Source organism: Loxodonta africana, chromosome 7, assembly GCF_030014295.1.
Source record: "Loxodonta africana isolate mLoxAfr1 chromosome 7, mLoxAfr1.hap2, whole genome shotgun sequence".
Lineage (NCBI taxonomy): Eukaryota > Metazoa > Chordata > Mammalia > Proboscidea > Elephantidae > Loxodonta > Loxodonta africana.
Genome location: NC_087348.1, coordinates 18,520,104 through 18,546,526, shown reverse-complemented (window position 1 = coordinate 18,546,526; position 26,423 = coordinate 18,520,104). Strand labels below are relative to the sequence as shown.

The following is a 26,423-nucleotide window of genomic DNA, read 5'->3' as shown; positions in this document are numbered from 1 at the left end:
AGTCCTTGCATAGTGCAAATGGTTAACACACGTGGCTGCTGAGTGAAAGGTTGCCAGTTTGAGGCCACCCAGAGACACCTTGGCAGAAAGGCTAGGTGATCTACTTCTGAAGAATCAGCCATTGAAAACTTTATGAAGCACAGTTCTACTCTGAAACCCATGGGGGTGCCATGAGTTGGAATCAACTTGGCGGGAATTGGTTTTGGTAACTATTTTCTATAGAGGATAATATTTTCAAAAAATGTCACTGAAGCATAACATACATTTAGAAAAATTCATATCATACATGAATTTTTACTCAACATTATGTTAGTAAGATTGATCCATATTTTTTTGCAGTGAACTATAATATTTTCTTAATGGAAACATAGCTTTTATCCCTTTGTGGTCAGGTACCATTGAGTTGGTTCCAACTCATAATGACACTATGTACAACAGAATGAAACATAGTCCGGTCCTGCGTCATCCTCGTGATTGTTGTTATGCTTGAACCCATTGTTGCAGCCACTGTGTCAATCCATTTCATGGAGGGTCTTCCTCTTTTTTGGTGACCATCCACTTTACCAAGCATAATGTCCTTCTCCAGGGACTGATCTTTCCTGATAACATGTCCAAAGTATGTGAGAAACAAGCTTCACCATCCTCGCTTCTAAGGAGTGTTCTGGCTGTACTTCTTCTAAGACAGATTTGTTTGTTCTTTTGGCAGCCCATGGTATATTCAATATTCTTCACCAACACTATAATTCAAAGGCATCAATTCTTCTTTGATCTCCCTTATTCATTGCCCAGCTTTCATGTGCATACGAGGCAAGCGAAAACGCCATGGATTGGGTCAGGTGCATCTTAGTCCTCAAAGTGACATCTTTCTTCTCAACACTTTAAAGAGAGCTTTTGCAGCAGATTTGCCCAGTGCAATGCATCTTTTGATTTCTTGACTGCTGCTTCCATGGGTGTTGACTGTGGATCTAAATAAAATGAAATCCTTGACAGCCTCAATCTTTTCTCCATTTATTGTGATGTTGCTTGGCTCAATTGTTAGGATTTTTGTTTTCTTTATTTTGAGGTGTAATCCACACTGAAGGCTGTAGTCTTTGATCTTCATCAACAAAATGCTTCAAGCAAGATTGTGTCATTTGCATAATGCACGTTGTTAATGAGTCTTCCTCCAATCCTGATGCCCTGTTCTTCTTCATATAGTCCAGATTCTTGGATTATTTTTCAGCATACAGATTGACTAGGTACGGTGAAAAGATACAATCCTGACACACACCTTTGCTAACTTTAAACCATGCAGTATTCCCAGTATTTCTCCTCATAGAGGCATCTTATAAGTTCCAAGCAAACTTTTCTAACTATAGGATAGCAATTTTTTTCTTCCATTTTGACACGTATAAATATTTTAGCACCTATATTTTCACATATGCAATTTTTTTTGCCCCCAGTTGGAGTACTTTTCTTTGACAAATTTTTACAAGACAAAAATCATAAAATAATGATTCTTTTGAATGTTTCACCACATTTAGATGCTGCAAAACCACTGACCTTATCAACTATTCCATTCCAGTTCAGAATATAAATTTATTCAGTTAAAATTGGGCACTCCATCAAAGGGACTTGCCTCTAGTCAATATATTCCAAGCCAAATTATGTAATTTTAGAATTAACATCTTGTACACTGTTTTTGCTTATTGATTATGTTCAGTTTCACCCTTCTTTTAGAAAGGATAAATTTCAATGTTTTCCACTTCGCATGACTTGTCTACGATACTTAGAATTTGCTAAAGCCTCCAAGATTTGAAGGTTTTTGTGCTCCATTCGCTCCATGCTTTGAGAAAGACCAATGATTTCCAAATGATTTTGAATAAAATAAAAGTTTTGAGAACAGCTCACAAATGAGTTCAATACTATTGTAGGTCACTTAGATCGATTGCAAAGGAGGCTTTAAACACTTCTGCAATCCTGTGGATAAGAGGCAGGGAAGCAATAATGAACTTCCATACAGAAAGATTTTTTGTTTTGTTTTTTTTTTTGGTATTCAGCCCCATCTTAGTCAAATGTCTTGTAACTCAGTTTCTTTAATTGTGACTAAATGAAAATATTTGTACATTTTGACAACTATAGCTTCTATTTTGATTGATACCATCACAGCTTGTACAGATGTGATAATTTTGTGTCTTATAACTAATTTCAAATCCATGTCTGTTCCACAGGTTTCATGGTTCAATAAGAATATGTATTTTTTTAATCATAATGCTATGCTTCACTAAAATTTGTATTTCTGTTATTTCACAAAAACAAACAGTATTGTCTTCAAGGTTGAGATTTTTATCTGAATTTACAACACTCTTCACCATAATGCCAGATATACCGTCTTTGGCAGAACGAACTTTTGATAGCTTTACTCCAATGAAGTGGATGGAAAAGTCAAATCACTGGATTTTTCTAAATGATTTTCTGTATGAAGTATTTAATGACACTGATATAAAACTGTTATCCTTTCACTGTGTGAAATAGTTCTTTTGCTATGATCCAGTACATGAACAGGTTTGCTTTAATTCTTCTTTGTGTGCAAAATGTTCGGAATTAAAAAAATGAGTTAAAGTAACCTTGCAGAGCAGTCATTTGATAAGAACTAGAAGTCAGCTTCACAGACTGATATGTGAACACATCTCCTGCAGCCCTACTATAAACCCTTATCACCAGGCAGCATCTTTGAAAGCAAATATTGGTGCATTTTCAGCAGATTTGTATCTTCTGATTCTCAAGTCACCAGTGACATCGTTATGACTTCCACAATGGCTGATAAAGGTTGACATTTCATGCAAAATATGTGTTTATCATCAACTTTCTTGAGAGACAAGTGCTTCTGCTTTTTGAGTCCATTGCTACAGACAGTGTTTATTGTAAAATATGCAAGTGTTGCCAAACAGTAAAATAAAAAATTGACTGAACCATTGTATCAGATAACTCTCTCTATGCTCTACAGCAGCAGATCTCGGTTCTGTTTCCTACACATTTTCCATTTATACCTAAAAGTCTACTAATGGACAACCTGTTGGTTTCATGCATCTCCCAAGCCATGGGAGGGGCACAATATGTGTGGCTGGTACATCAAGTAACTTCAAGGGCATCAGTGTCAAATACTTCTCTACAACTGCCCTAAGCCAGAGAAACTAGCTGTTCCTAGACCCTGTTGTTGTTGTTAGGTGCCGGTGAGTCAGTTCCAACTTATAGCTACCCTATGAACAACAGATTGAAACATGCCCAGTCCTGTGTTATCCCCACAATCATTGTTATGTTTGAGCCCATTTTTGAAGCCACTGTGTCAATCCATCTCATCCAGGGTCTTCCTCTTTTTTGCTGACCCTCTGCTTTACGACGGCACTGGCTTTTGTTCTGCTTTACTAAGCATGATGTCCTTCTTCAGGGGCTGAGCCCTCCTGATAATATGTCCAAAGTGTGTGAGACAAAGTCTTGCTATCCTTGCTTCTAAGGAGCATTCTGGCTGTACTTCTTCCTAGACAGATTTGTTCATTCTTTTGGCAGTCCATGGTATATTCAATATTCTTCCCCAACACCATAATTCAAAAGCATGAAATCTTTTTTGGTCTTCTTCCTTATTCCCTAGACCCTAGTGTCTGAGAAATTTTGTTTTATTGAACGGCATCTTGCGTGCTATCTTGGACAAGAGATTTTAGTTAAATTGAATGTAAAAACAATCATGGAAAGGCAAGTTATGGCTGATTTGTCTGTCAGATTTAAAAACATGCCAAAGTGACAATTCTGTTGAGTGCATGCGTGTCTCACGCACTATTAATTATTACCATGGGAGAAGCTGAAGTACAAAACCAAAGTCTACCAAATAACTCATAATAAAAAAATGGAAAATCTGGGAATATGCTACATTGGCTGGGATGCCAGAAAACAGGTGTAAATAGGGACTGTACTGGGCAAAACTTGAAGTTGTAAATTTTTTTTCCTTAAAATTAAAAAAAAAAAGCTTTTGAAGCAGTAAAGTATTACCAAATAAAGTTTTTTTTTGTTATGTAACAGCACTTTATTGATATGATTTACATACAGTAAAATGTACTAGTCTTAAATGTACAGCTCAATGATTTTTGATAATATATACAATTGTATACACACACACACAGATCAAGATATAGAAGATGTCTACATCCCAGAAAATTGTCTCCTCTCTCTGTTCAGACCATCATTCTTCTCCCACCCTCCACTATTCTGGTTTCTATTAATTCTGAACTTCACATAAATGAAATCACACAATATGTGTTCTTTTGTGTCTGGCTTATTCCAGTCAACATAATGTTTTTGAGACTTTCTGGCCGTACCAACTTTAAGCCTAGTTGGATAAGATACTTGGTTCTGGATAAGAATCTCCAGTTTTATGATTACCTTTTTTTATATGTTCAAGTTCTCAGTCTCTAGCAGAGCTCAGTAGCAAACTGAGTTTTCATACTAAAAAGAGTAATTTCTTGCTGCAGGGCTTATGGCTTTGTTTTAAAACCTGAGGGTCTTTGCCTATGCTGCTCCTGTTTTGGCTGATTGCCATTTCCACACAGCATCTCAATTTGCTACAGAACTTTTGAGCAATCTCACATTTGCTGACGGAGATGTAAAAGGTAGAGATACATGCTATTGTTCCTGTATCAAATGGAGATCCTTTTTATGTCCTGGGTCCCACTAAAGGCTGGAAGCCTCTCAGGTTCCTGCTTAAGTAGATTAGAGCAACACAATCCAAATACGGTATCTGTTGTCTCCTAAATCTAAAGAGATCCATTGAATGTTTTATCTTTTTCTTAACTATAAGGGGAATAAGGACATTGATTTGACCTTTACTCTGGAAGGAATATCCTCAAATTCCCCAGAGCATTAGTTTTCTAGAAACTTCTGTGGGCTGGTGTGCTCATTTTCGTGGAATTTGTCTCTCAGTTTCTGAAATGAATGTATCTTACCAAATCCTGAGTTAAGTGCTTATCTCTGCTTTTCAAATCCTATTAGCATGATGTCATCGATGTAGTGAATTAGTAGGATGTCTTGAGATATGGTGAGATAATCAATAGTTATGGATGAAATAGGTCACAGAGGTAGGGAGTTGATATAACTCTAAAGCAAGATAGTAAAGACGTACTGCTGCCTAAATCAGGTGAAGGCAGCTTACTGAGTTAGAGAAAGAAAAAAAAATCCACCAGATCAATGACTGCAACCAAGCTCTGAGGGCTGTATTGATTTGTTCTAGTAAAAGACTGTATCTTTAACAGTAGCTACAATTGACATCATCACCTGATTGAGCTCCTGCTATTATCCACTGTCATTCTGAGACCCATTCTGGCTGGGTAGGTGATTTAAATGGGAAAGTGATAGGAATCACCATGCTTGAAACTTTCAAATCTTTTTATGGTGGCACAAAATCGTTGTGATTCCCATGGATGTGGCGTTGCTTTTTATTTATTCTTTTTATAGAGAGGAGGCATTCCAGGGGCTTATACTTGGTCTGTTCTAGTCTTTATTTCAGAGAGCCAATGTAAGAATTACATCATTTTCTGAGAACGTGTATTCTAATGAAATACTCAGCAATCTAAGAAAGAACCAAGGGATCCACTGGGCCTATCATGATAAATGGAGAAAAGATTGAAGTTGTCAAGGATTTCATTTTACTTGGATCCACATTCAATGCCCATGGAAATAACAGTCAAGATATCAAAAGATGCATTGCATTGGGCGAATCAGCTGCAAGAGATCTCTTTAAAGGGTCAAAAAGCACAGATGTCACCTTGAGGACTAAGGTGCACCTGACCCAAGCCATGGTATTTTCAATTGCCTCTTATGTGTGTGAAAGCTGGGCAATGAATAAAGAAGACAGAAGAAGAATTGATGCCTTTGAATTATGGTGTTGGTGAAGAATATTGAATATACCAAGGACTGCCAGAAGAACCAACAAACCTGTCTTGGAAGAAGTATAGCCAGAATGTTCCTTAGAAGCAAGGATGGTGAGACTTCGTCTCATGTACTTTGGACATATTTTCAGGAAGGACCAGGGATGGATAACTCAATAAGCAAGGTAGGCATGGGCTAACTTGTGTTTACTTATTAATCTGTAGTGCACAATTTCATCTGTTTTGATGTGGTAAAATCCGTGTGAAATTGTGCATCACAAATTAGTAAGTAAATACAATTAAGCTAGTGAGTATCTTACTTATTGTAAGCCCAAAGGTACCTTGCTTACTGGTTAATTTGCCCCTGGGAAGGACCAATCTCTGGAGAAGGACATCACGGATGATAAAGTGGAGGGTTGGTAAAAAACAGGAAGACCCTCAATGAGATGGATTGACACAGGGCTGCAACAATGGGCTCAAACATAGCAACAATTGTGAGGATGGTGCAGGACAGGGCAGTGTTTCATTTTGTTGTACATAGGGTTGCTATGAGTCAGAACCAACTTGACAGCACCTAACAACAACAACTGGGCCTACATGGGTCAAAATCCATTCACTACATAACCACCCTAAGCTCCTTCCCTGGCTGTCGGATTACGAGGTTTGGGCCCCGGTAAGTTATCTCGAAGCCAGAATCCAATAATCCATAAGAGATCTTGGCAAGCAGGCCCTTAACAGTAAATTTAGCTTAATTTAAAACTACATTCTTTACTCTTTTGTTTAGAACTTTTAGATATTTGCTTTATAAATTGATAGACCTTTTAATTTTTTGGAGCCCTGGTGGGACAGAGGTTAATGTTCGGCTGCTAGCCAAAAGATTGGCAGTTGGAATCCACCAGCATCTCCTTGGAAACCCTTTGGGGCAGTTCTGCTTTGTCCTATAGGGTCACTATAGGTCTTTATAGGCAGTTCTACACTGTCTTATAGGAATCGAATTGACGGCAGTGGGATTGGCAATGGATTTTTTAATTGTGTAGTGTGTAAACATTCTCTTCTTGATTTGAATTAGTAACTGACATTTCTGGACATACTGGGATCGAACTCTAATGAAATTCCACTCTTAGATCTGAAGAAAATGAGGGTTGGTAGAACTGGGATGCAAGGTATGTCCTTCAGGCAAGGCTGTTACCAAGGTCCAAACAGGGCAGGAAGCTCTATTACACAGAGAAAGAGATTATGCCTCAGGTAGCAAGGGAGCCTCTATGGGGTTGAGATTCGGGATCCTCAGAGATGTCCAAATCCTCTATTATGTTGCCATTCCAGTAGGCTGCTATACTCTTCCCAGCATCTCTGTGTCCTACTCTTTCTTAATTAATGCCACAACTTTATACCTAGGTGAAAAAGAAACTCACTCTGGACAGGGAAGTAATTCAACTAATGGTACAATCTGGTATCCCATGGTTCACACGTTGGGCTTGTTTTTCCACTATCTCAGCCCTAAAGTAAACGAGTTAAGAGATTTTTTTTTTTTAAGCATAATAATTTGAAGTCCTCAGTTTTTATTTTGTGTTTTGATCCAAGAATTTAGGAAATCTCCTGTCATTCAATTTTCTCAAGCTACCCAGTACCTTTAGAAGAACCAGTCTACTGCGTTCTTGAATTCCTGATGCCCTTATACCTTTCGCTATGTGAGAAAGGCCTCATAGTTCCCAGTGCTTTGCCTTTAACAGGCATCACATTTCAGGAGACAAATGTTCATGATGAATCTGTTGTTTCATTACTATGAACTATGGGATTAAAGAATGTCAGCTTGCACCCTGTATCTCAATACTAGATATACTCTCGCTCTTTCAGGCAAAATAGGCAAGCCCTGATTCTTCCAATTTCTCTCATAGCCTCCCGCCTATAACAATCCTGGTATTTATCTCTGTACCAATCGCACTCCTTGGTTGCAAGCAACAGATATAGATTGTCTGATTTAATCAGAAACGGAATTTATTGAAATGATATTGGGCAGCTCATAGAATTACATGAGGGCTGGAGAAGCAATATATCAAACCATGGAGAGGCTGCTTACAAACTGAAAGACTACAAAATCAGAGAAACAGCCTAATTCCTTGGAGAGGTTAAGTGCTCAACTGTTAACCAAAAGGTCAGCAGTTCAAATCACCAGCCACTCCTTGGTAACTGTATGGGGCAGTTCCACTCTGTCCTATAATGTCGATGTGAGTTGGAATTGACTCAAAGGAAACAGGTTTTTTTTTTTTTTTTTTATAAGAACCCTATGGGGGCAGTTCTATCATATAGCGTTATGTGTCGTTGTCATTTAGTGTTGCTGTGAGTTGGAATCAACTCGATGGCACACAGTGACAGCAACATAGAACATAGGGGTCCCTGGGTAGTGCAAACAGTTAATGTGATTGGCTGCTAACTGAAAGTTTGGAGGTTTCGGTCCACCCAGACCTGTCTTGGAAGAAAAGCGTGGCGATCTACTTCCAAAAAATGAGCCATCAAAAACCCTATGGAGCATGGTTCTGCTCTAACACACATGGGATCACTACGAGTCAGAGTCCACTTGATGGCAAAGGAGTCCTTGGGTGGTGCAAGAGATTAATGTGCTTGGCTGCTAACAAAAGGTTGGAGGTTTAAGTCTGCCCTGAGGCACCTTGGAAGAAAGTCTTGGTTATCTACTTCCAAAAAATGAGTCATTGACGACTCTATGGAGCCCAGTTCTACCCTGACACATATGGAGTCGCCATGAGCTAGAGTTGACTCAACTGCTACTGGTTATAAGAACATAGCTGCTACTGACAGGCACCATGCACCTGTTCTCGCTCCACAGCGATGCTCCATGCACTGCATGCACTCAGCAATGACAGAGGACGTAGGACACATCCTATGGCACAGTGGTCACTGCCACCTGCATAAACTAGATGGGGTCTATTTTTAAGTTAGAACTGTAAGAATTTGCTGATAGATTGGATGTGGGCTGTGAGAAGATGAGAAGAGTAAACAAAACTGATTAATTTCTTTTTTTTTTTTACCTGAGCAACTAGGTTCCTCAGGTAGTGTTGAAGAAAATTTGGGAAGGGAGTGCTCTGGAAGTGGGAGATCAAGACTTTTGTCTTGGGTATGTTAGGTTAGAAAAATCAATTAGTCAACTGGGATTTGGCCTCTTTCTCCCTCTCTTATCTTTCCTCCTCTTTGCATATGGGCTTCTTTCTTCTCTCTCTCCTCTCTACTCCTCCATCCCATATGGCCAGAGTCTATAAAACACGAGTTTCACATCTTTTAATTTTAGTCAGTAAACACTATTTCATAGTTTTTTTTTTTTGGCTTTAGTTAGTAGCTAGTAGAGTATTTTAGGCTACTTGTCATTTCACTAATAATATTTCTGGAGAAAAATTCCAATTAATCAAGTTTGAGTGAGAGACCCATGTGTGTTCCAGTGAAAACTGGCCAGGTGGAGCAGGCTATTTTGTATACAATGGCTGATCCTACAGTAACCATTGAAAGAGTGAACTGTATCCCCAAATATGAAAGGAGTGTTTGTAGAAAATTATATGAACAATAGAAAAGTGGTTTTCTAATTTTTCATGATTTTGTGGAATGTACATCATCCCAACCACAGATAACCCCATGGCACAGACAGTATTGCTTAGCAAATATTCATTTGCTCCTCTACCTTTAATCACCTCTTTTTAGGGAGGCTCTTTGAACTCACCAGCCACTCTGTGGGAGGAAGATGTGGCAGTCTGCTTCCATAAAGATTTATGGCCTTGGAAATCCTATGGGACAGTTTTGCTCTATGAGTTGGAATCTACTTGGTGGCAGTGGGTTTTTGGGTTTTAGTGAGAAAGGACCATGTAACTGGTTCTAAGATGAGCTGAAGCAGTAAAGGCCCATGTTTGATTCTATAGATTCCCATCCTTTGCTATGGTGACTGAGGAGCTTTTGTGTCCGGGACAGTGCAGAACAAAATGGTAGAGCCTCCCTAGGACTGGGTCCCTGAATGACTGCATGGAACAGAACCCTGCCAGCCTGCATGGGACAAGCATTGTGAATAATAAATAAAGCTTTGTTTAGAGTTGATTTTTTGCCCCAGCTAACTTAGCCTGTTCTGAATAATTCAAACCTCCAAACTGATTTTCATCATCTTACTTAATCTTTACGACAACTCTTCCAAGTGGGAAAAATTATCCTTTTTTGGGAGATGAAGAAGCTGGTATTTTCAAAGGATATTTTTCCAAGTTACAGAGTTCTTAAGGAACGCTGGTGGCACGATGGTTAAGTGCTCAGCTGCCAACCAAAAGATCAGCAGTTTGAACCAACAGACTGGCTCCACAGGAGAAGAGACCTGGTGATCTGCTCCTGTAAAGATTGTAGTCTAGAAACCCTATGGGGGCAGTTCTACTCTGTAATATAGGGTTGCTATGAGTCAGAATCAACTTATCAGAGCACAACCACAACAATGACAGAGTTATTAAATAGCAGAAAGGATGCAAATCCATGTTTATTCTAAATTCCATGCATTTCTGCAACTACATGCTGTGTCAACAAGGTATTATATTTAAGAAATTGTGCAGAAGTGGTAAAAGAAAGATAACACTTTCTTATTCATGATATCCAAATAAGATAATAACAATGCTCTGCAAAATTCATTTGGAAGCAGCAGTTTAGAAAAGAGACTAATAAGCAAAGCATAGACTCTGTCCTCAAGGAGTTCACCATCTGATGGGCAGGTATTACTTTCTTCTCTAGTCATCAAATCAATTTTTAGTTAAGAAGGTTATGACAATTACAACTGTTTGCTATCATCGCTGACTTTGCAGACCCTGGGAATGAGTTTATTGAGAGCAGTAATCGCCATGAGTTAGGTAATATGTTCAGGAGGAGGAGAAACACAGGATTTGGCCATCCAGAATCTTGGAAAACTGTTCCTTGCGAAGTGGATATTAGAGTCCTAGAGAGGTCAGGAACTACTTGAGAAGGCATACAGGAGAGAGAAGTCAAAAGAAGACAATCCTCCTCGATACACTAATCTCTACCATTAGAAAGCTACAGAGTTCACAGGTTCTTTGAATTAATTTCCCCATAATGAGTTGTCAGGTTCCCCCCACCATAAAAAACAAAAACAAAGCAAAGAAACAAAAAAACGCTCCTTATTCTCTATTAGTACAATTCCCCGTTATGATCTTCCACAAAGAGGAAAAGCCAGTATCCGTGAGCACAGTGACAAAAGGATATAGAAAAGGCAACCAGGAAATCTAAGCGTGATTGAGCTGGGGAGTGGGAGATTGGTTGTGGGGGTCAGTTCACTTATGACTATGCTACTTTATATCTCTGTGGTGTCAGAGAGTAGCTCTCGAACCCTGAGAGTTTGGAAGGTGAGCTAAAAAAAGAAGAAAAGGGAGTGAAGGGAATCATCAAAACAAACTTTACCAAACTTGGTTTTCCTCACAGGGTTGGTAGTTTCTGGCTACTTCCCAGGTGTGGCTGAAAGCCACCTATTATCCATTCCTTAGGGCAAGCATTGGATGGTGCTGATGTCCATCAGAGAATGAAGATATGGGGAGAAGATGGGTCAGGATGAGGTACCCTCACCCACAGTTACATCCTTTGGGTACCTGGAGTTTACTAGTGACTTTTCTGAATGCAGCTTTCACATCTTTGTTCCTCAGGCTGTAGATCAAGGGGTTCAGCATGGGGATGACCACAGTGTAGAAGAGAGACACAATCTTGTCCTCCTCTAGGGATTTGTCAGAGTTACTCCTCTCATACATGAAAGCAAGTGTCCCAAAGAAGAGAATCACTGTGGTCAGATGGGAGGTACAGGTAGAGAAAGTCTTGGCCCGACCACCAGTAGACTTCACCTTCAAGATAGCTCTGATGATGAGCATGTAGGAGACCAGGATGAACACAACATTGGCAAGGAACATGGATTTGGCAAAAAAGAGGATGATAATCTCACTTTGGGTCATGCTGCTGCAGGCAAGCTTCAGCAGGGGTGGCATATCACAGAAGAAGAAGTTGATTTGATTGTTGTCACAGAAGGAGAGGGTGAAGGTGCATGTGGTACGTAGAATGGCTGCCAATACCCCACAGACATAGGCCCCAGCCAGTAATCCCCTGTAGGTACCTGGAGTCATAGCCACATTGTAGCTCAGTGGGTTACTAATGGCAACAAATCGGTCATAGGCCATTGCAGCCAGCAGATAACACTCCGTGCCTGCACAGATGGTGAAGAAAAAGAACTGGGCAGCACAGCGGCCATAGGAGATGGCTGTCTTGCCTGTGGCCAGCGTGGCCAGTATCTGAGGAATGATAACAGAGGCATAGCAGGCATCCAAGAGGGCAAGATGGCTCAGGAAGAAGTACATTGGGGTGTGGAGTTGAGCATCTACTTGAATTAGAACAATCATCCCCACATTCCCCAGAACGGTGACTAGATAGAAACTGAGAAACACTAGGAAGAGAGGAACGGCCAGTTCAGGGTGATCAGTGAAGCCCACAAGAATAAATTCTGTCACAGTGGTGAGATTTCTCTTGGCCATGGGCTCAGTGTAGCTGGTTGGTCTGTGGAGGGGAACAGGATTAAAGATTCCAGAACTTCAGTGTCAAATGTTAGGCAAATATCTCAGATACTCTCTGCCCAGAGAGATAAGAAAATGTTTATCATCTTAAAAATCTGCAACTGAAGGTTACTGAGGAGACCTTTTTCCTATCTCCTGTACCCTACTGAACTTGTACCTTGGATCAGTATTTCTTCAAGTTCACTTATTTATTGTCTGGAACTTTCTTTAAGACTACAGAATCTTAGACTATTCAGACTGGAAGGGACCAGTCCCTCAAAGTGATGTTGGAGTCTCTTCTACACAGCTCAGGTTGTGCTCTGCATAATTCCAGGCAGGGATATTTATATAGACTGCCTCGCAAATGGTGCCTTCAGAGTTTCTAGATGCAGGGCCCTGTATCAATATTTATGTGAAAGGACTTTTTGGCCACTCTACCTTTGAGCAATTCTGCCTGTTAAAATAGCCAAATTGCTCTTTCAGATAGAGGTAATGCCCCCCTTTTGTCTAGTCTTTTCCTCGTCAGGTCAAACATTCCCAGGTACTTCAACAATTCCTTGTGTGTCTTCTCATAATAATTTTTTTTTTTTTCTCTCTCCTATAAACAAGGTCCTCGACTGATTTGGCCCATGAAAGAAAGTGATTCTGTGAAAACTATTAGATTTATGGAGTTCTTATTCCATGTTGGAGGCCCCTGGGTGGCACAAGAAGTTTTCCATCAGATGTTAACTGAAAGATTGGTGGTTTGAGCCCACCCAGCAGCACCGTGGAAGAAGGCCTGGTGATCTGCTTCTGTAAAGATGATAGCCAAGAAAATCCTATGGAGCAGTTCTACTCTGTAACGTGTGGGGTAGCCATGAGTTGGAATTTTTTTTTTTTTTCTGTGTTGGAAATTTCCATATTAGTGATTCCTCACAATAATACTCCTGATATAAACAAAACAGCCATTATTATTTTACATTTGAAATGTGAAAACTGTGATTCAGAAAGTTAAAATAGCTTGTCAGAGGCAATAAATTGCAAGTGCGGGAGCTAGAGTTTAAACCGCAGTGTCATAACTCCAGGGCATTGCTTGTTCCACTACCTGACACTGATCCTTCTTGACCATAAACTTTCTACTTTGATTTTTAGCCTCTTTAGTTTTTTTTTTTTTTAGTCTAGAGGTAGCTCACAGAAAGCTTTACGGTATTTGGTAGAACCAGTTTTCCATAGAAATCAGGTTGATTCTTCAGTTTCTGAGGTAGAGTGGGTTCCTTTGTCAGCTGCAGATTGCTCTGGGTTCTTTCCTCCAGGGTGATGTCTCCAGGGGGTGGATGTGGAAGCTGCTCCATCAGGGAATGCAAGACTCACCAGGAGCCTAGTTAGAGTCAGGTTTAAGGGTTTGTTTGTGAAATACAGGATTCTTACTATTCATAGAACTTTCACAGAAACTTTCATGGATGCTTGTCAATTTTGACCCTGTGGATTGCACGGGTCATAAGGCAAAAGCAAAGTCCTGGTATTTCAGATTCAGAGCATCAGGTCCACCAAATCTCCAATAATTAACAATTGCAATAAGGCGTTGGAGAACAATGCATATCAAAACTGTTGATCTGTTGTTTCTTGGGCATAGTCTAAAAAAGGAGAAATGTTGTGGATTGTTATGGATTGAATAGCGTTCCCCCAAAATATCTGTCAACTTTGCTAGGCCGTGATTCCCAGTATTGTGTGATTGTCCACCATTTTGTCATCTGATGTGATTTTTCTATGTGTTGTAAATCCTGCTTCTACGATGTTAATGAGATTAACGGCAACTGCCATTGTTAATGAGGCGGTACTCAATTTGCAAGACTAGGTTGTGCCTTAAAACGAATCTTTTTTGAGCTATAAAAGAGAGAAATAAGCAGAGAGACATGGGGACATCATATCACCAAGAAACGAGAGCCAGCAGAATAGCGTGTCCTTTAGACCCTGGGTCCTTGCGCGAGAAACTCCACGACTGGGGAAGGTTGCTGACAAGGACATTTCCGAGCTGACAGAGAGAGAAAGCCTTCCTCTGGAGCTGGCACCCTGAATTTGGACTTCTAGCCTACTGAACTGTGAAAGAATAAATTTCTCTTTGTTAAAGCCATCCGCTTGTGGTATTTCTGTTATATCAGCACTCTAAGATAGCATGGTCTACCCATTTTTTACTGCTCTTACTGACTTGGGTCTAATGAAAACTGGAGATGGAAGGAAGTCCTAGATTACTGAATTTAAGGGACTTTAAGAACAGAAGTCTAAGCATCTTTCCTCCAGAGCACTGATATTACTATGATTTTTCTATGTTTCAACGGTCTGCCTGTTTCTGTCCTGTCAACTGAGTTGGCCATTATTTTTATTGTCTCTGCTTTGTCATAACTTAGACTTGTGCGTGGCTCTGGCTCATCACTTCATAGAAGTCCATCACCTTTATATCTATTGAAAACTGAAAAATTATTTCAAGATCTCTTAGTTCAAAGAATTTAAAAAGAGAGTTCAATTTATCTAGCTGCCTTTTTTTTTTTTTTGTCCACCTCATAAATTAAAAAAGTTGAAGGTATATATAACTATTATACCTTCATACCAGGGCTTTGGATGGGGGCTGGTACTGTGGTATCTCTTGTCTTTAATGTGGCCATGGCTTATTTTGTAACTTTCTAGTACAGAGACCTTGAATTTGCATTAAAATCTACGATTCTCTTCTAAGACTCAATACCACTTCCTTAACCCATTGCTGTTGAGTTGATTCTGACTCATAGTGACCTTATAGGAGAGAGTAGAACTGCCTCATAAGGTTTCCAAGGAGTGGCTGGTGGATTCCTACTGCTGACCTTTTGGTTAGCCCGTGAGCTCTTGAACACTGTGCCACCAGGGCTTCAATTCTTCCGTACAGGGTAGCATTTCCATCCTTATTTATTCACAGAGCCTCTTTTTACACGGACATTTAGAGATATCGAATCTGCGTTCTAGGACATGCTTGGCTAGATGATCTCCAAGGATTCTTTTTGCTATGCCTATCTCTGAACCATAGGACTATGGATATATGCTTCTTTGAGGCTCTTAAAAATTACTCTGAATGTTTGAATTAAATATTTCAGCAAATCCAGATTTCTAAATAATCATATGCTTTATAAATTATTGCAGTATTCCACTACTTAGTAGGATTTGTGCTATCATGATTGGCCAAACACAGCAATTTTTTTTTCCCCCAGGATGGTCACAACATTTCTGTCTATTCCTTGGACATGTCCAGTAGTATTTGCACAACTCAGGCCACTCAGCCTGAGTATAGACATTGTCATACCCTATTTGCCCTCTTTTGTCTTGAGGGATACATTCATTTTGTAGCTTTCTTCTGGTGGTGGTAGCTACAGTTTGCATCTGCTTAAGACATTGACTGTCTCAACAGGAAAACCTACATGATAAGAACATTCCTTGAAATCTTGAGCTTGTCTGTTAGTTTTCCGTGTCCACCTCTGCTTGATGCCCTACATTTGAATGTGGCATTATGGCAAGTGAGAATCTGGGTGACTGGTTTCTCTTTCTTGCCAATATTTGGAGTCACTGTGCACATGACCTTCAGTATTGGCTCAGGGAGACTATGGCATTGGAAGTGGTGGCTCACCATGCCCCTCTCTACACCTGTTGAAGGCATCCAAGACCCTCCCAGAGACCTGGGACATTATGCATGCATAGGACCCTAGAGTTGGAAAGGGCCTTGAGGATGTGGTTCAGTGATTTTCCAGCTCTGCTCCTAAGAAACCTTAGATTTCAAGGAGATGCCTCAAGGGGACAGAGAGGGAAATGAAAGAGAAGCTGAGCAAATGAGGCACTGCAATCTCAGTTCCAGCTCTGAACAAACCAGCAATTCTTTTAACTCTTGTAAAAACAAGATTATTCATTTCATTTTGTTTGGAAAAGGGGGTATGATGTTGTCATGGATTAAATTGTGTCCCCTCAAAATATCTGTCAACTTGGCTAGATCGTGATTTCCAGTGTTGCTTGATTGTCCACCATTTTGCCATCTGATGTGTTGTAAACTCTATCTCTATGATGTTAATGAGATGGGATTAGTGGCAGTTATGTTAACGAGACAGGACTCAATCTACAAGATTAGGTTGTGTCTTAAGCCAATCTCGTTTAAGACATGAAAGAGAGAAGTGAGCAGAGAGACTTGGGGACCTTATACCACCAAGAAACACAAGCCAGGAGAATAGCATGTCCTTTGGACCTGGGGTTCCTGCACTAAGAAGCTCCATGAAGATTGATGACAAGGACCTTCCCCCAGAGCCGACAGAGAGGAAAGCCTTCCTCTGGACCTGACGCCCTGAGTTCAGGCTTCTCGACTAAGAGACTGTGAGAGAATAAATTTCTCTTTGTTAAAGCTGTCCATTGTGCTATTTCTGTTATAGCAGCACTAGATAACTAAGACAACTGCTAAAAAGAGTTTTGAACACACCTGACCAACCAGTCTCTTATTTGACACATGAGAAAATTGAGGCACAGAGAGGAAGTAACTTTTATCCAGGGCGACCCATAACATTCTCTCCCAAATTGATCTCTGTGGGTCCTTGACACTAGTGTCCATTTGGTGTCTTGCGAAGGCCCACAGAGTCATAGAAGTACAAATCAGAACTAACAGGTGGAGGATGGGCCACAGGGCTGGAGGATTGTTGAAGATCTGCTGGGAAACCCAGAGTCCCAGGTCAACTGGGGTTCCCTGACGCATCACCTCCCTCATTGTAGCCCCTTTCCGCATTATCTTCTCAAAATACTTCTCATTGAGTATCTTTCTCTCTGAACTCAGCAACTGAGAAAAATCTCCCCGGAGGGGAAAAGGTCCATTCTCAATCCAAGCTCTGAACACTAGGTTAAATGTGGATGTCAAGGGAGTAAAAACACCTGTATGCTAAATATTGTTCCCTGCCCTTAATGTATTTGTTACTGCTACTGCAAGCCCAGCAAGGTATGTATCTACATGCTTATTTTATAGAAGACAGCATTGAAGCTTTGAGAAGATAAATAACTTGTCCAAAAAGTCACAAAGATAACATTTTAATTAAGTTAAAAGATTTGGAAAGCACACTCAATAGTCTTTGGTATGTATTTTATCACTCACTCAATATAACATAATTACAAGGTGTACTTTACCTTGTAGGGAAAGAGCTGCTCCTACAAGGGACTTCTGTTAGCATTTTCTTCTGTGTGCTCAGCAGGTTCAAGGAAATTACTGCTGTGGGGATCTGAAAAGCATAGAAAACACAACTACCTAATCTTTCTTAGGCTGATTTTACGCATATGCTGAGAACTCACCTTTGAACACACCAGCAGGAAGCAGGGCCAGAGTGTGCTCAGTTTTAGCCGGCCAAGCTTGGTGAACATTTTAGAGCTCATGACCTCATAGGTCTACCAGGTGGCTGACTGTTTAGTCTTTTTTCCCAAACAACCCAATTAGGATCTTCAAATTTTGAAATCATTGAGTTTTCTGATTAAATCAAATCTTTCAGTGGTTTTTAACATCTTGTAGATATCACCCAGAGTTCCTAAGTGGTGTAAACAGTTAATGCACTTAGCTACTAACTGAAAAGTTGGAGGTTCAAGTCCACCAGAAGTGCATTGGAAGAAGGGCTTGGTGATCTACTTCTGAAAAATCAGCCATTGAAAACTCTATGGAGCACAGTTCTACTCTGACACACATGGGGTCACCATGAGTCATAATGGACTCAATGACATTTTGTTACTGGTTGATGTAACCCAAGATGATGCTTGCATAGGAAGGTGATAAATTAAAGACAGAGAAACTCTTTCTCTGTTTTCTGTAAAATTCACTGTGATGATTTACCTGTCTTCAGTGGGGATTGTGTGAGCCCCGATTTGCTTCCAAATTGCAGCTTAATGAGCAGGACAGGGCTTCACATTTCTGGAAGAAGCCAGCTCTCTTCAGCTAGCTGACTGCAAGGCTATTATACCCTCCTCTCTATACAGCTAGGTAAGAAAGAACAATGTCAGGAGGAATCAAAAGGCTCAGGAGGATAAAAGATTGACTGTGAATGATGTCACTTCCCAAGATCCTCTGTGTGCAGGGAATGAACACTGCCACCTTCATGCTACTTCCTCCCAGGCTGGAAAAAAACTGGGAGTCCAGACCTACTCTGACACTTTGCAGATGAGGAAACAGACCCAGTGGGTTGTATGTCCTACCTGAGGTCACACAGCTTCTCAGCTTCCAGCTGGAGGTTGTGTGGTCCAATCAAAAGTGATGGTGGAGGGTGACTATGGTTGGGAAGATAAGGCTGGGCTTATCAAACTATGGGTGTGGTTGATCAGGTTTGTTTCACCTATTAGCCTGGTTTGCTCAAGGATTCCACTTTCCTTTAGACTCAAGTTCAAGTCTCACTTTTCTAGAAAGCATTTGTGAACCCCATATAGGCAATTGTTCAGCCCTTGGTGAGCACCACTTGGCTTACCTCTCTGTTCTAGACTGTGGTAGGTTCTTGAGCATCAGGCCCTTCCCCTCAGTTTAACCATCTGCTTCCCAGAATATTCCCTGGGTTATGTGTTCAATACTATAAAGTATTCAACTTTGAAATAAAGGATGACTACTTTAATGGTAGAAGATTAGGTCACAACAATAGAACAGGATAAAGCCATTCCTGAGTAGTGGCCTCCTAGAGCCCCTTGAATCACAGGATCTTGTGGGACACTGTCCATCGTAGGCACAGAGCTTGTGACTCTGGCCTTTGTTCTAGCTTGGGGTGGGGTGGGGGTTTCAGATATTTGTTTTTCATTTTTATTGTTAAATATAAAACACATACAAATACATGAAAACGAATACAGTTTAATTAAAAATTATAAAACAAACACCCAGGCAATCGTTATCAGATCAACAGGAATAGAAAACTTCCTTTTTCCAGATGTCCTGGTGGGACTTCCCCCATCATATTCCTCCTGTTTTAGTTTCCTTGTGCTGCTGTAATAGAAATACCACAAGTGGGTGGCTTCAAAGAACAGAAATTTATTTTCTCACAATTCTAGAAGCTAAAAGTCCAAATCAGGGTCTCTACCATGTAGATTCCTTCCTTGTCCATTGCCCAGGGTGTTCCTTGGTCCTTGGCTTATAGACAATCCTCACATGGTGGCTGCCCTTCCCCTTTTGTGCACGCATCTCAGTCTCTATGCTGCTCTTTTTATAGCTAAGAAGTTATTAGGTTTAGGATCCACCCTACACTGGTGTGACTCCAGCTGATTGACTGCATCACAGGAGATTACATTACGGAAGATAGTTACATTGCATTAGATTGGATTACACCCACAGGTATAGGGGTTAGGATTTCAACACGTTTCACGGGGGAAGGGAGAGGAACAATTCAATCCATAACACCTCCCTTACCTTTATATCTTGAGTGGCATTATAATCATTTTCTTGTTCTATTTATAGCTATGTCGTCTGTGTATGTATCCCTAAACAACGTTCCTTGGTTAAGCCTATTTTCAACTTTATATAAATTAAATCATACTCTAGTTTTTTTTTTTTTTTGCTTGCTTTTCTTATTCAACATTTTGTGAGGTGTACTTGAACTTCTAATCTTTCAGTTAGGAGCTGAGCACATAAACTGTTTGTACCACCCAGGGACTCCATAGGCATTATAACCAAAATGAAACCCACTGCTGTCAAGTCGGTTCTGACTCATAGTGACCCTATAGGACAGAGTAGAATGGCCTTGTAGGGTTTCCAAGGCTATAATCTTTACAGAGGCAGACTGCCACATCTTTCTCCCATGGAGTGGCTGGTGAGTTCTAACCATTGACCTTTCAGTTAGCAGCTAAGCACTTTAACCACTGCACCACCATGGCTGTATTATAGGCATTTAAAACAAAAACAAAAACAAAAACCAAACCTGCTGCCGTCAATTCAGTTCCGACTTATAGCCACCCTATAGGGCAGAGTAGAACTGCCTCATAGGGTTTCCAAGGAGTGGCTTGTGGGTTTGAACTGATGACCTTTTGGTTAGCAGCTGTAGCTCTTAACTGCTGCACCAGAAGGACTCCGATAGTCTTTATAAAAAGAAAAAATAGAGACCTCTTATTATGGAAATGTGGAAAGTCTTTGATTAGATCCTGGCTCTGTTCAATGGTTTCCCTTGTCGATTGTTCTCCGTGGCTCCTGACTCTGCACTCTGTGGAGTTCTGTCTTTTCTATTATCTCCCATGATCATATCTGAAGGAGATGCTAGGGAATGTTCTCTCTTTGGAAGATGTGCAGTTTACACAGTCTGAGCAGATTTGGGTCCTGAAGGTTATATTAAAATTTTCTGAACAGTCACAGGATTTTATGGACTAAGCTTATGGTTCTTTGGCAATAAAATTCCATCAAACACTTGATAAAGTTCTGATCAACTTGTTAATGATTAGTAACCATACCCAATGGTCTTTACTAGTAGTTTTTCTCAAAATTATTTCTTTGCTTCCTTGTCCTTACATTTTTCTCTCAACTTAATGGCAGTTTAAATTTACATAAAAAAATGGTTGTGGGTGGGAAGATAACACCATAATCTGATATTTTCTGCAAGGCTGAGCTACTTTGTTCAACTGAGAAGTTTGCTGGGCCTTTGTTGCTATTATTTCTTTGGGCCCACGAATAATCAGCTTTTCCAGCCTTACAAGGTCCCTGAATTTTGGGCTTTCTTCATTCCCTGTGCTCTCCACTTAAAATTCAGCCATTTTTTGTCTGATGTTATCTCTTTCTTGAACCGAACAGAGAGCCTAGGTGGCTCAAGTGGTTTGAGATTGGCTGCTAAAGATTGCGAGTTCAAACCCACCCAGCAACTTCAAGGAAGAAAGTCCTGGTGATCTGCTTCTGTAAAGGTTACAGCTAAGAAAACCCTATGGAGCAGTTCTACTCTGTAATACATGGGGTTGCCATGAGTTGGGGGCCGACTCGATGGCAGCCAACAACAGCAACAACGACAGCCCAAACACATCAACAAATTGGCTTTTTTAAAATCTGTAGAGTTTATCGGCTTAGTATGCACATGGTCTTCCTTCAAAATGGTCACATGTGACAGCTTTAGTAAATATTCTGCCACTACATAAGGTGCATTTCTAGCTTCAAGTATTTATTTTTCTTTCCAACTGCTCCTTCTGCTTAAGTCTGCCTATCTATCTGTCTATCATCTAAATATTTCTTATTTTTATTTTTTGCTATGGTAGTATTCCATTTCAAGATATCAATTTCTCAACTAGCTAGGGTAATGCTACTTGCAGGAACAAACACAAAATACCAGCGGCTTAAACAATAGAAGTTTATTTCCTTCTCATATAATGTATGAAACAAGTGTTCTGGATTTGAGAGAACCTTTCCTTTAAGGGTGATTCAGAGACCATAGTTCTACCCATCTTGTGTCTCTGCCATTTACAACACATGTCTTCCAGGGCCACAGCTCACTTATCTCAAGCTAGTTGAGGGGTAAAGAGCATGGCTGTTCACATGTTTTCATGGGTCAGGAAGTGGTACACCGTTTATTCAAACATTCTATTGGCTGAAAACTCAGTCACGTGTCCACACCTAGCTGAAAAGGAAGCTGAAAAAATAGCCTAGCTGTATACCTCGTTCTAGCTGAACAATATGAATCATTTGAGGCCAGAAGGTAGATTGTGGTAGTAGCCTCTAAGATGGCCCCCAGTAATGCTCCCTTCCTAGAATTCATGCCTTTGAATAATTACCGCCTCTTGAGTGTGGGCTGAGTGGGCATTCACTCCGAGGAAAGTCAGCTGCCATGTTGTGAGAGGCCCACATAGGAACTGGTATATCTGGTCAACAGTCAGCAAAGATCTGCCAACAGCAACATGAGTGAGGTTGGAAGTGGATTCTCCCTCAGTCAAGCCTCAAGATGACTGCAGCCCTGACCAACACCTTGAATGAGAGACCCTGAGTTAGAGACACCCAACTGACCTATGCCTGCACTTCTGACCATTAGAAACTGTGAGACAGTAAACATGTGTTCTTTTAAGCTTCCAAGTTTAACAGCAATACACAGCTAATACGTCCTCATAGCCAAATGCTCTCAGTGGCAAACACAGCTTCAATACTCTGTTTACTTCCTGGGGTTCTCATTTTCCTTAGATTTTAGCTCTTAATTTTTAGTATATTTTCTACTCTTTTTTTAAACTTATTTTTCAGGGGCAAGGTTGGTTGGAAAACCATAGTTTACCAAATTTCCAGAAATGGAAGTCCTATTAATTTGTCTTCTTTATACTTTTGAAGAGATATTTATTGAGCACCTGGCAATGCACCTAAACAGTAGAATTCTTTGCTTCCATGGAATTACATTCTATGAAGGGCAAAGGCAAGTACTAGAACAACAGTTACTTAAACAAAGGGTTCTGCATATGGAAGTTTCTCCTGTATTGGGACTATGATGGAAATATGAAGGAAACTGGGAACCAGTACTCTGTTCATTCAGTGTCAACCAGGGCAGATCTGCCATGATACACTGAAGAGTTCCTCTCCATTAGAGTTGTATCATTGTGAACTCCTATGAACCTCATGACAAAACCAAATTTGAATCAGGCAAAAAAAAAAAAGTAATTTATTTTATGATTCTAATGGTGTCTGAAGGAAGCAAGAGAAATTATTGTGGCTGTTCCCCCATATGACTGGAAACATAGGCTGGAACCAGTCAGGACACCGTCTTGGTCTTTTTTTTTTTGCAGATTCTCTTTGAACACCTGCTTCATTCTTGCCTCACATAACTCATCTACCTTAGTGAACCTGGTTGCCTATTCTAAGTTTCTTTTATGTGTTCAGGTTCAAAAGGCCCAGTGAAAAATTTTTTATTAACCTAATATAGGTCATGTGTTTATTTCTGAACCAGTCAAACTGCAGACGGGGTGGTGGTCATTTTAATAAAATGGTTGTTGCCATTTGTAGACGCACAGAGGATCAACTTCTCATAAAATCAAGGTTGGATACAAGGAATCATTGGTTACAAAACAATACATTCAATAATTAAAAAAAAATTGTTTTGTTATTCTTAACCTTGTTGGGTGAAGATACATACTATCCTTTCTTAAACACCTAAATTTGTCTTATTTCTTTTCCTTTGTAACTTAGGTGCAAAGGATTGCATTTTTCATCTTCCTCAGTTCATTACTTTTCACTGTCATTGGTCCATGATCTATTTTATTTTTGTCTATGGCTATGGAACTGTAGCAAGGGCCTACGGTTGACATCAGAAAGTGGAAGAAGAGAAGGGAAGAGCACCTAGGAGATTTCTCAGTCATCATCTTTAACATTTTCTTGAGTTAGATATTGTTATCCTTATTTTATGCATGAAGGAAATTAGGATCTGAGAAATTAAATAATTTGCCCCAGGTCTCACAATGAATTAGTGGTAGAATCAGGATTCAGATACAGGTTGACTCCAAAATCCATGCCTGATCTACTGTCATATATTCTGAGCACTCTTTCAACCATGAGAATGTCAGTATTTTTACTTATAAAATTTAAATTTTATATTTATCCATGTCTTCTCTATTTGCCTTAAAGAATTGCCATGGGGCTGAAATGAGATCATGCATGTGCCATAAAAGTCCTTTCAAAAACAATTATTGAGATAAAATCTGGTCCAGACTCTGGACTTGGGGGTGGGTACAGTGATGAAGAAAACAGTCTCTTCTCAAGGGTTTTGCAGTTTCATGTGGGAGTTACAATTATTTTCCCCTCTCACCAAATCTTTTACCAGAGAAGGTAATATGTGTTTCACTGGTATCTTTATAGCTATCTTTACACTCTAACTTTGATGTCCCTGAAAAGGAATGATTCCTAGAAGAGAAATGTTCATGAGGCAGGCGATGGTGGTGAAGAGAAGAAGCAAGACACAGAGTTCTTCAGAAACTAGACAGCCCTTGAGGGGATGTTTCCAAAGGTAAAGTGGCTTAGTACATGTGAAGATATCAGAAAAATATTAAAACAGGAACAACAAAACCAGTGAGTGATCAAATGGGGAGGGCGATTTGCAATTTCCATTTTTCTGGACTGAGTAAGAAGGAAGAAAATCCAAGAGGGTGACTTGAGTCTCTAGAATCATGAAGAGGAAGGCCTGTTTCTCAAAAACCTTCTTTCCCTGGCCAGTTAGAGACTCAGTTTTGTCTTATGCAATACTCCACGCTTACTGGGTTGATCAGCTACATTAAAAGAACAAACAATGCTTGATTCACAGGGATCTCCAGACATAATCTTTGACGTAGTGAAAAAGGCAGAATCAATGGGAGAAAAAACAAGAAAAGCATGGGAAAACCATGCATTGGTGCAAAGACTATTGGGGTGGGATGAGATAAACTCAACACCCCTTGGACCCCTGAGATTCTATAAGCTATGGTGTTAGAGAGTAGCATGAGATTTCTAGGTGCTTAGAAAGGAGGGGATGAACTAGGGGTGGGAGAGGGGGAAAAAAAAAAAAGGAAGTACCATGGAATTGGTGGAAACAAATTTCACATTTGAGGATCTTCTTTCTGTTTTTAGGTACAGGTTGCGTATAGTGCTGATACCTATTAGAATATGTAGATATGGGGGGGTGGAATGGACTAAGGTGAGAGGTCCACTTACTCAGATCTACATGCTGTGGGACACCTGGAATCTCCCAGTGATCTTTTTGAAGGCAGCATTCACATCCTTGTTTCTCAAGCTGTAGATCAGAGGGTTCAGCATAGGGATGACCACAGTGTAGAAAACAGACACGACTTTGTCTTCTTCCAGGGATTTGCCTGTGCTGCTCTGTAGATACATGAAGATGAGGGTTCCAAAGAAGAGAGCCACAACAGTGAGGTGGGAGATACATGTGGAGAAAGTCTTGCCCCTGCCACCAGAAGACTTCATCCTCAAGATGATTTTGATGATGAGAAGATAGGAAATCAGGATGACTAAAGCATTGACCAAGATCACAAAGTTGCTGAAGAAGATAACGACAATCTCAATGTTTGTTGTGTCATTGCAGGCGAGCTTCAGCAGGGGTGGGAGGTCACAGAAGAAAAAGTTGATCTGATTGTCATCACAGAAGGAGAGGGTGAAGGTACACGTGGTACGAAGTAAGGCTCCTGATACACCACAGACATAGGCTCCCGCCACCAAACTCCAACAGGTTCTGGAATTCATGGCCACAGTGTAGAGCAGTGGGTTGCTAATGGCAACATAACGGTCATAGGCCATTACTGCCAGCAGGAAACACTCTGTTCCTGCACAAAAGGTGAAGAAAAAGAACTGGGCAGCACAGCAGCCATAGGAGATGGCTGTCTTGCCTGTGGCCAGTGTGGCCAGGATCTGAGGGATGATGACTGAGGTATAGCAGGTATCCAAGAGGGAAAGATGGCACAGGAAGAAGTACATTGGGGTGTGGAGTTGGACATCTACTTGGATCAGAATGACCATCCCCACATTCCCCAGAAGGGTGACTAGGTAGAAACTCAGAAACACCATGAAGAGGGGAACCTCCAACTTGAGGTGGTTGGTAAAGCCCATGAGGATGAACTCAGTTACTGTGGTGAGATTATTCTTGGCCATGGGTTCAATGTAGACTATTGGTCTAAGGAGAAGGGTGAAATTAAACAATTCCAGAATTGAAGGACAAATTCTTTTTCTTTAAGGTAAAAGTTAGATTTATATTTCTGAGCCAACTTATAGAACTTGCTTTTCAGAAATCCTGTACCTGGTCGATTCTCCTTGGACGTCTGCTTTCTTCTTATGCATTTTGTGAAGATGAGCCTTAAACTTGTACTCTTATTCAAATTAATTCTGGCTCATATTTGGCCCAGACCCAGTGCTGTTGAGGAGACACATAGACTTTCAAATTTTTAAGCCGCCCAGATAGCATCTATTCTAATCCCCATCTAATGCTGGTGTCTCCTCTTCCATGTACTCATCACGTGATCATCCAGTTACTGTGTGAGGCTCCGTCATTGG

The 26,423-nt window shown here is 40.4% G+C and overlaps 2 protein-coding genes across 2 annotated transcripts; both read right to left on the bottom strand.

Annotated features, from left to right (window-relative positions):
* Nucleotides 1-11,182: 11,182 nt before the first annotated feature.
* On the bottom strand, nucleotides 11,183-12,448 carry LOC100656640 (olfactory receptor 9I1-like). Its single transcript, XM_003421389.3, has one exon. It carries the CDS (start codon nucleotides 12,446-12,448, stop codon nucleotides 11,495-11,497), a length of 954 nt encoding a protein of 317 aa, XP_003421437.2. The 3' UTR covers nucleotides 11,183-11,494.
* A 12,436-nt stretch (nucleotides 12,449-24,884) lies between these two features.
* On the bottom strand, nucleotides 24,885-26,364 carry LOC100659581 (olfactory receptor 9I1). Its single transcript, XM_003421342.3, has one exon. It carries the CDS (start codon nucleotides 26,022-26,024, stop codon nucleotides 25,080-25,082), a length of 945 nt encoding a protein of 314 aa, XP_003421390.1. The 5' UTR covers nucleotides 26,025-26,364; the 3' UTR covers nucleotides 24,885-25,079.
* Nucleotides 26,365-26,423: the final 59 nt, after the last annotated feature.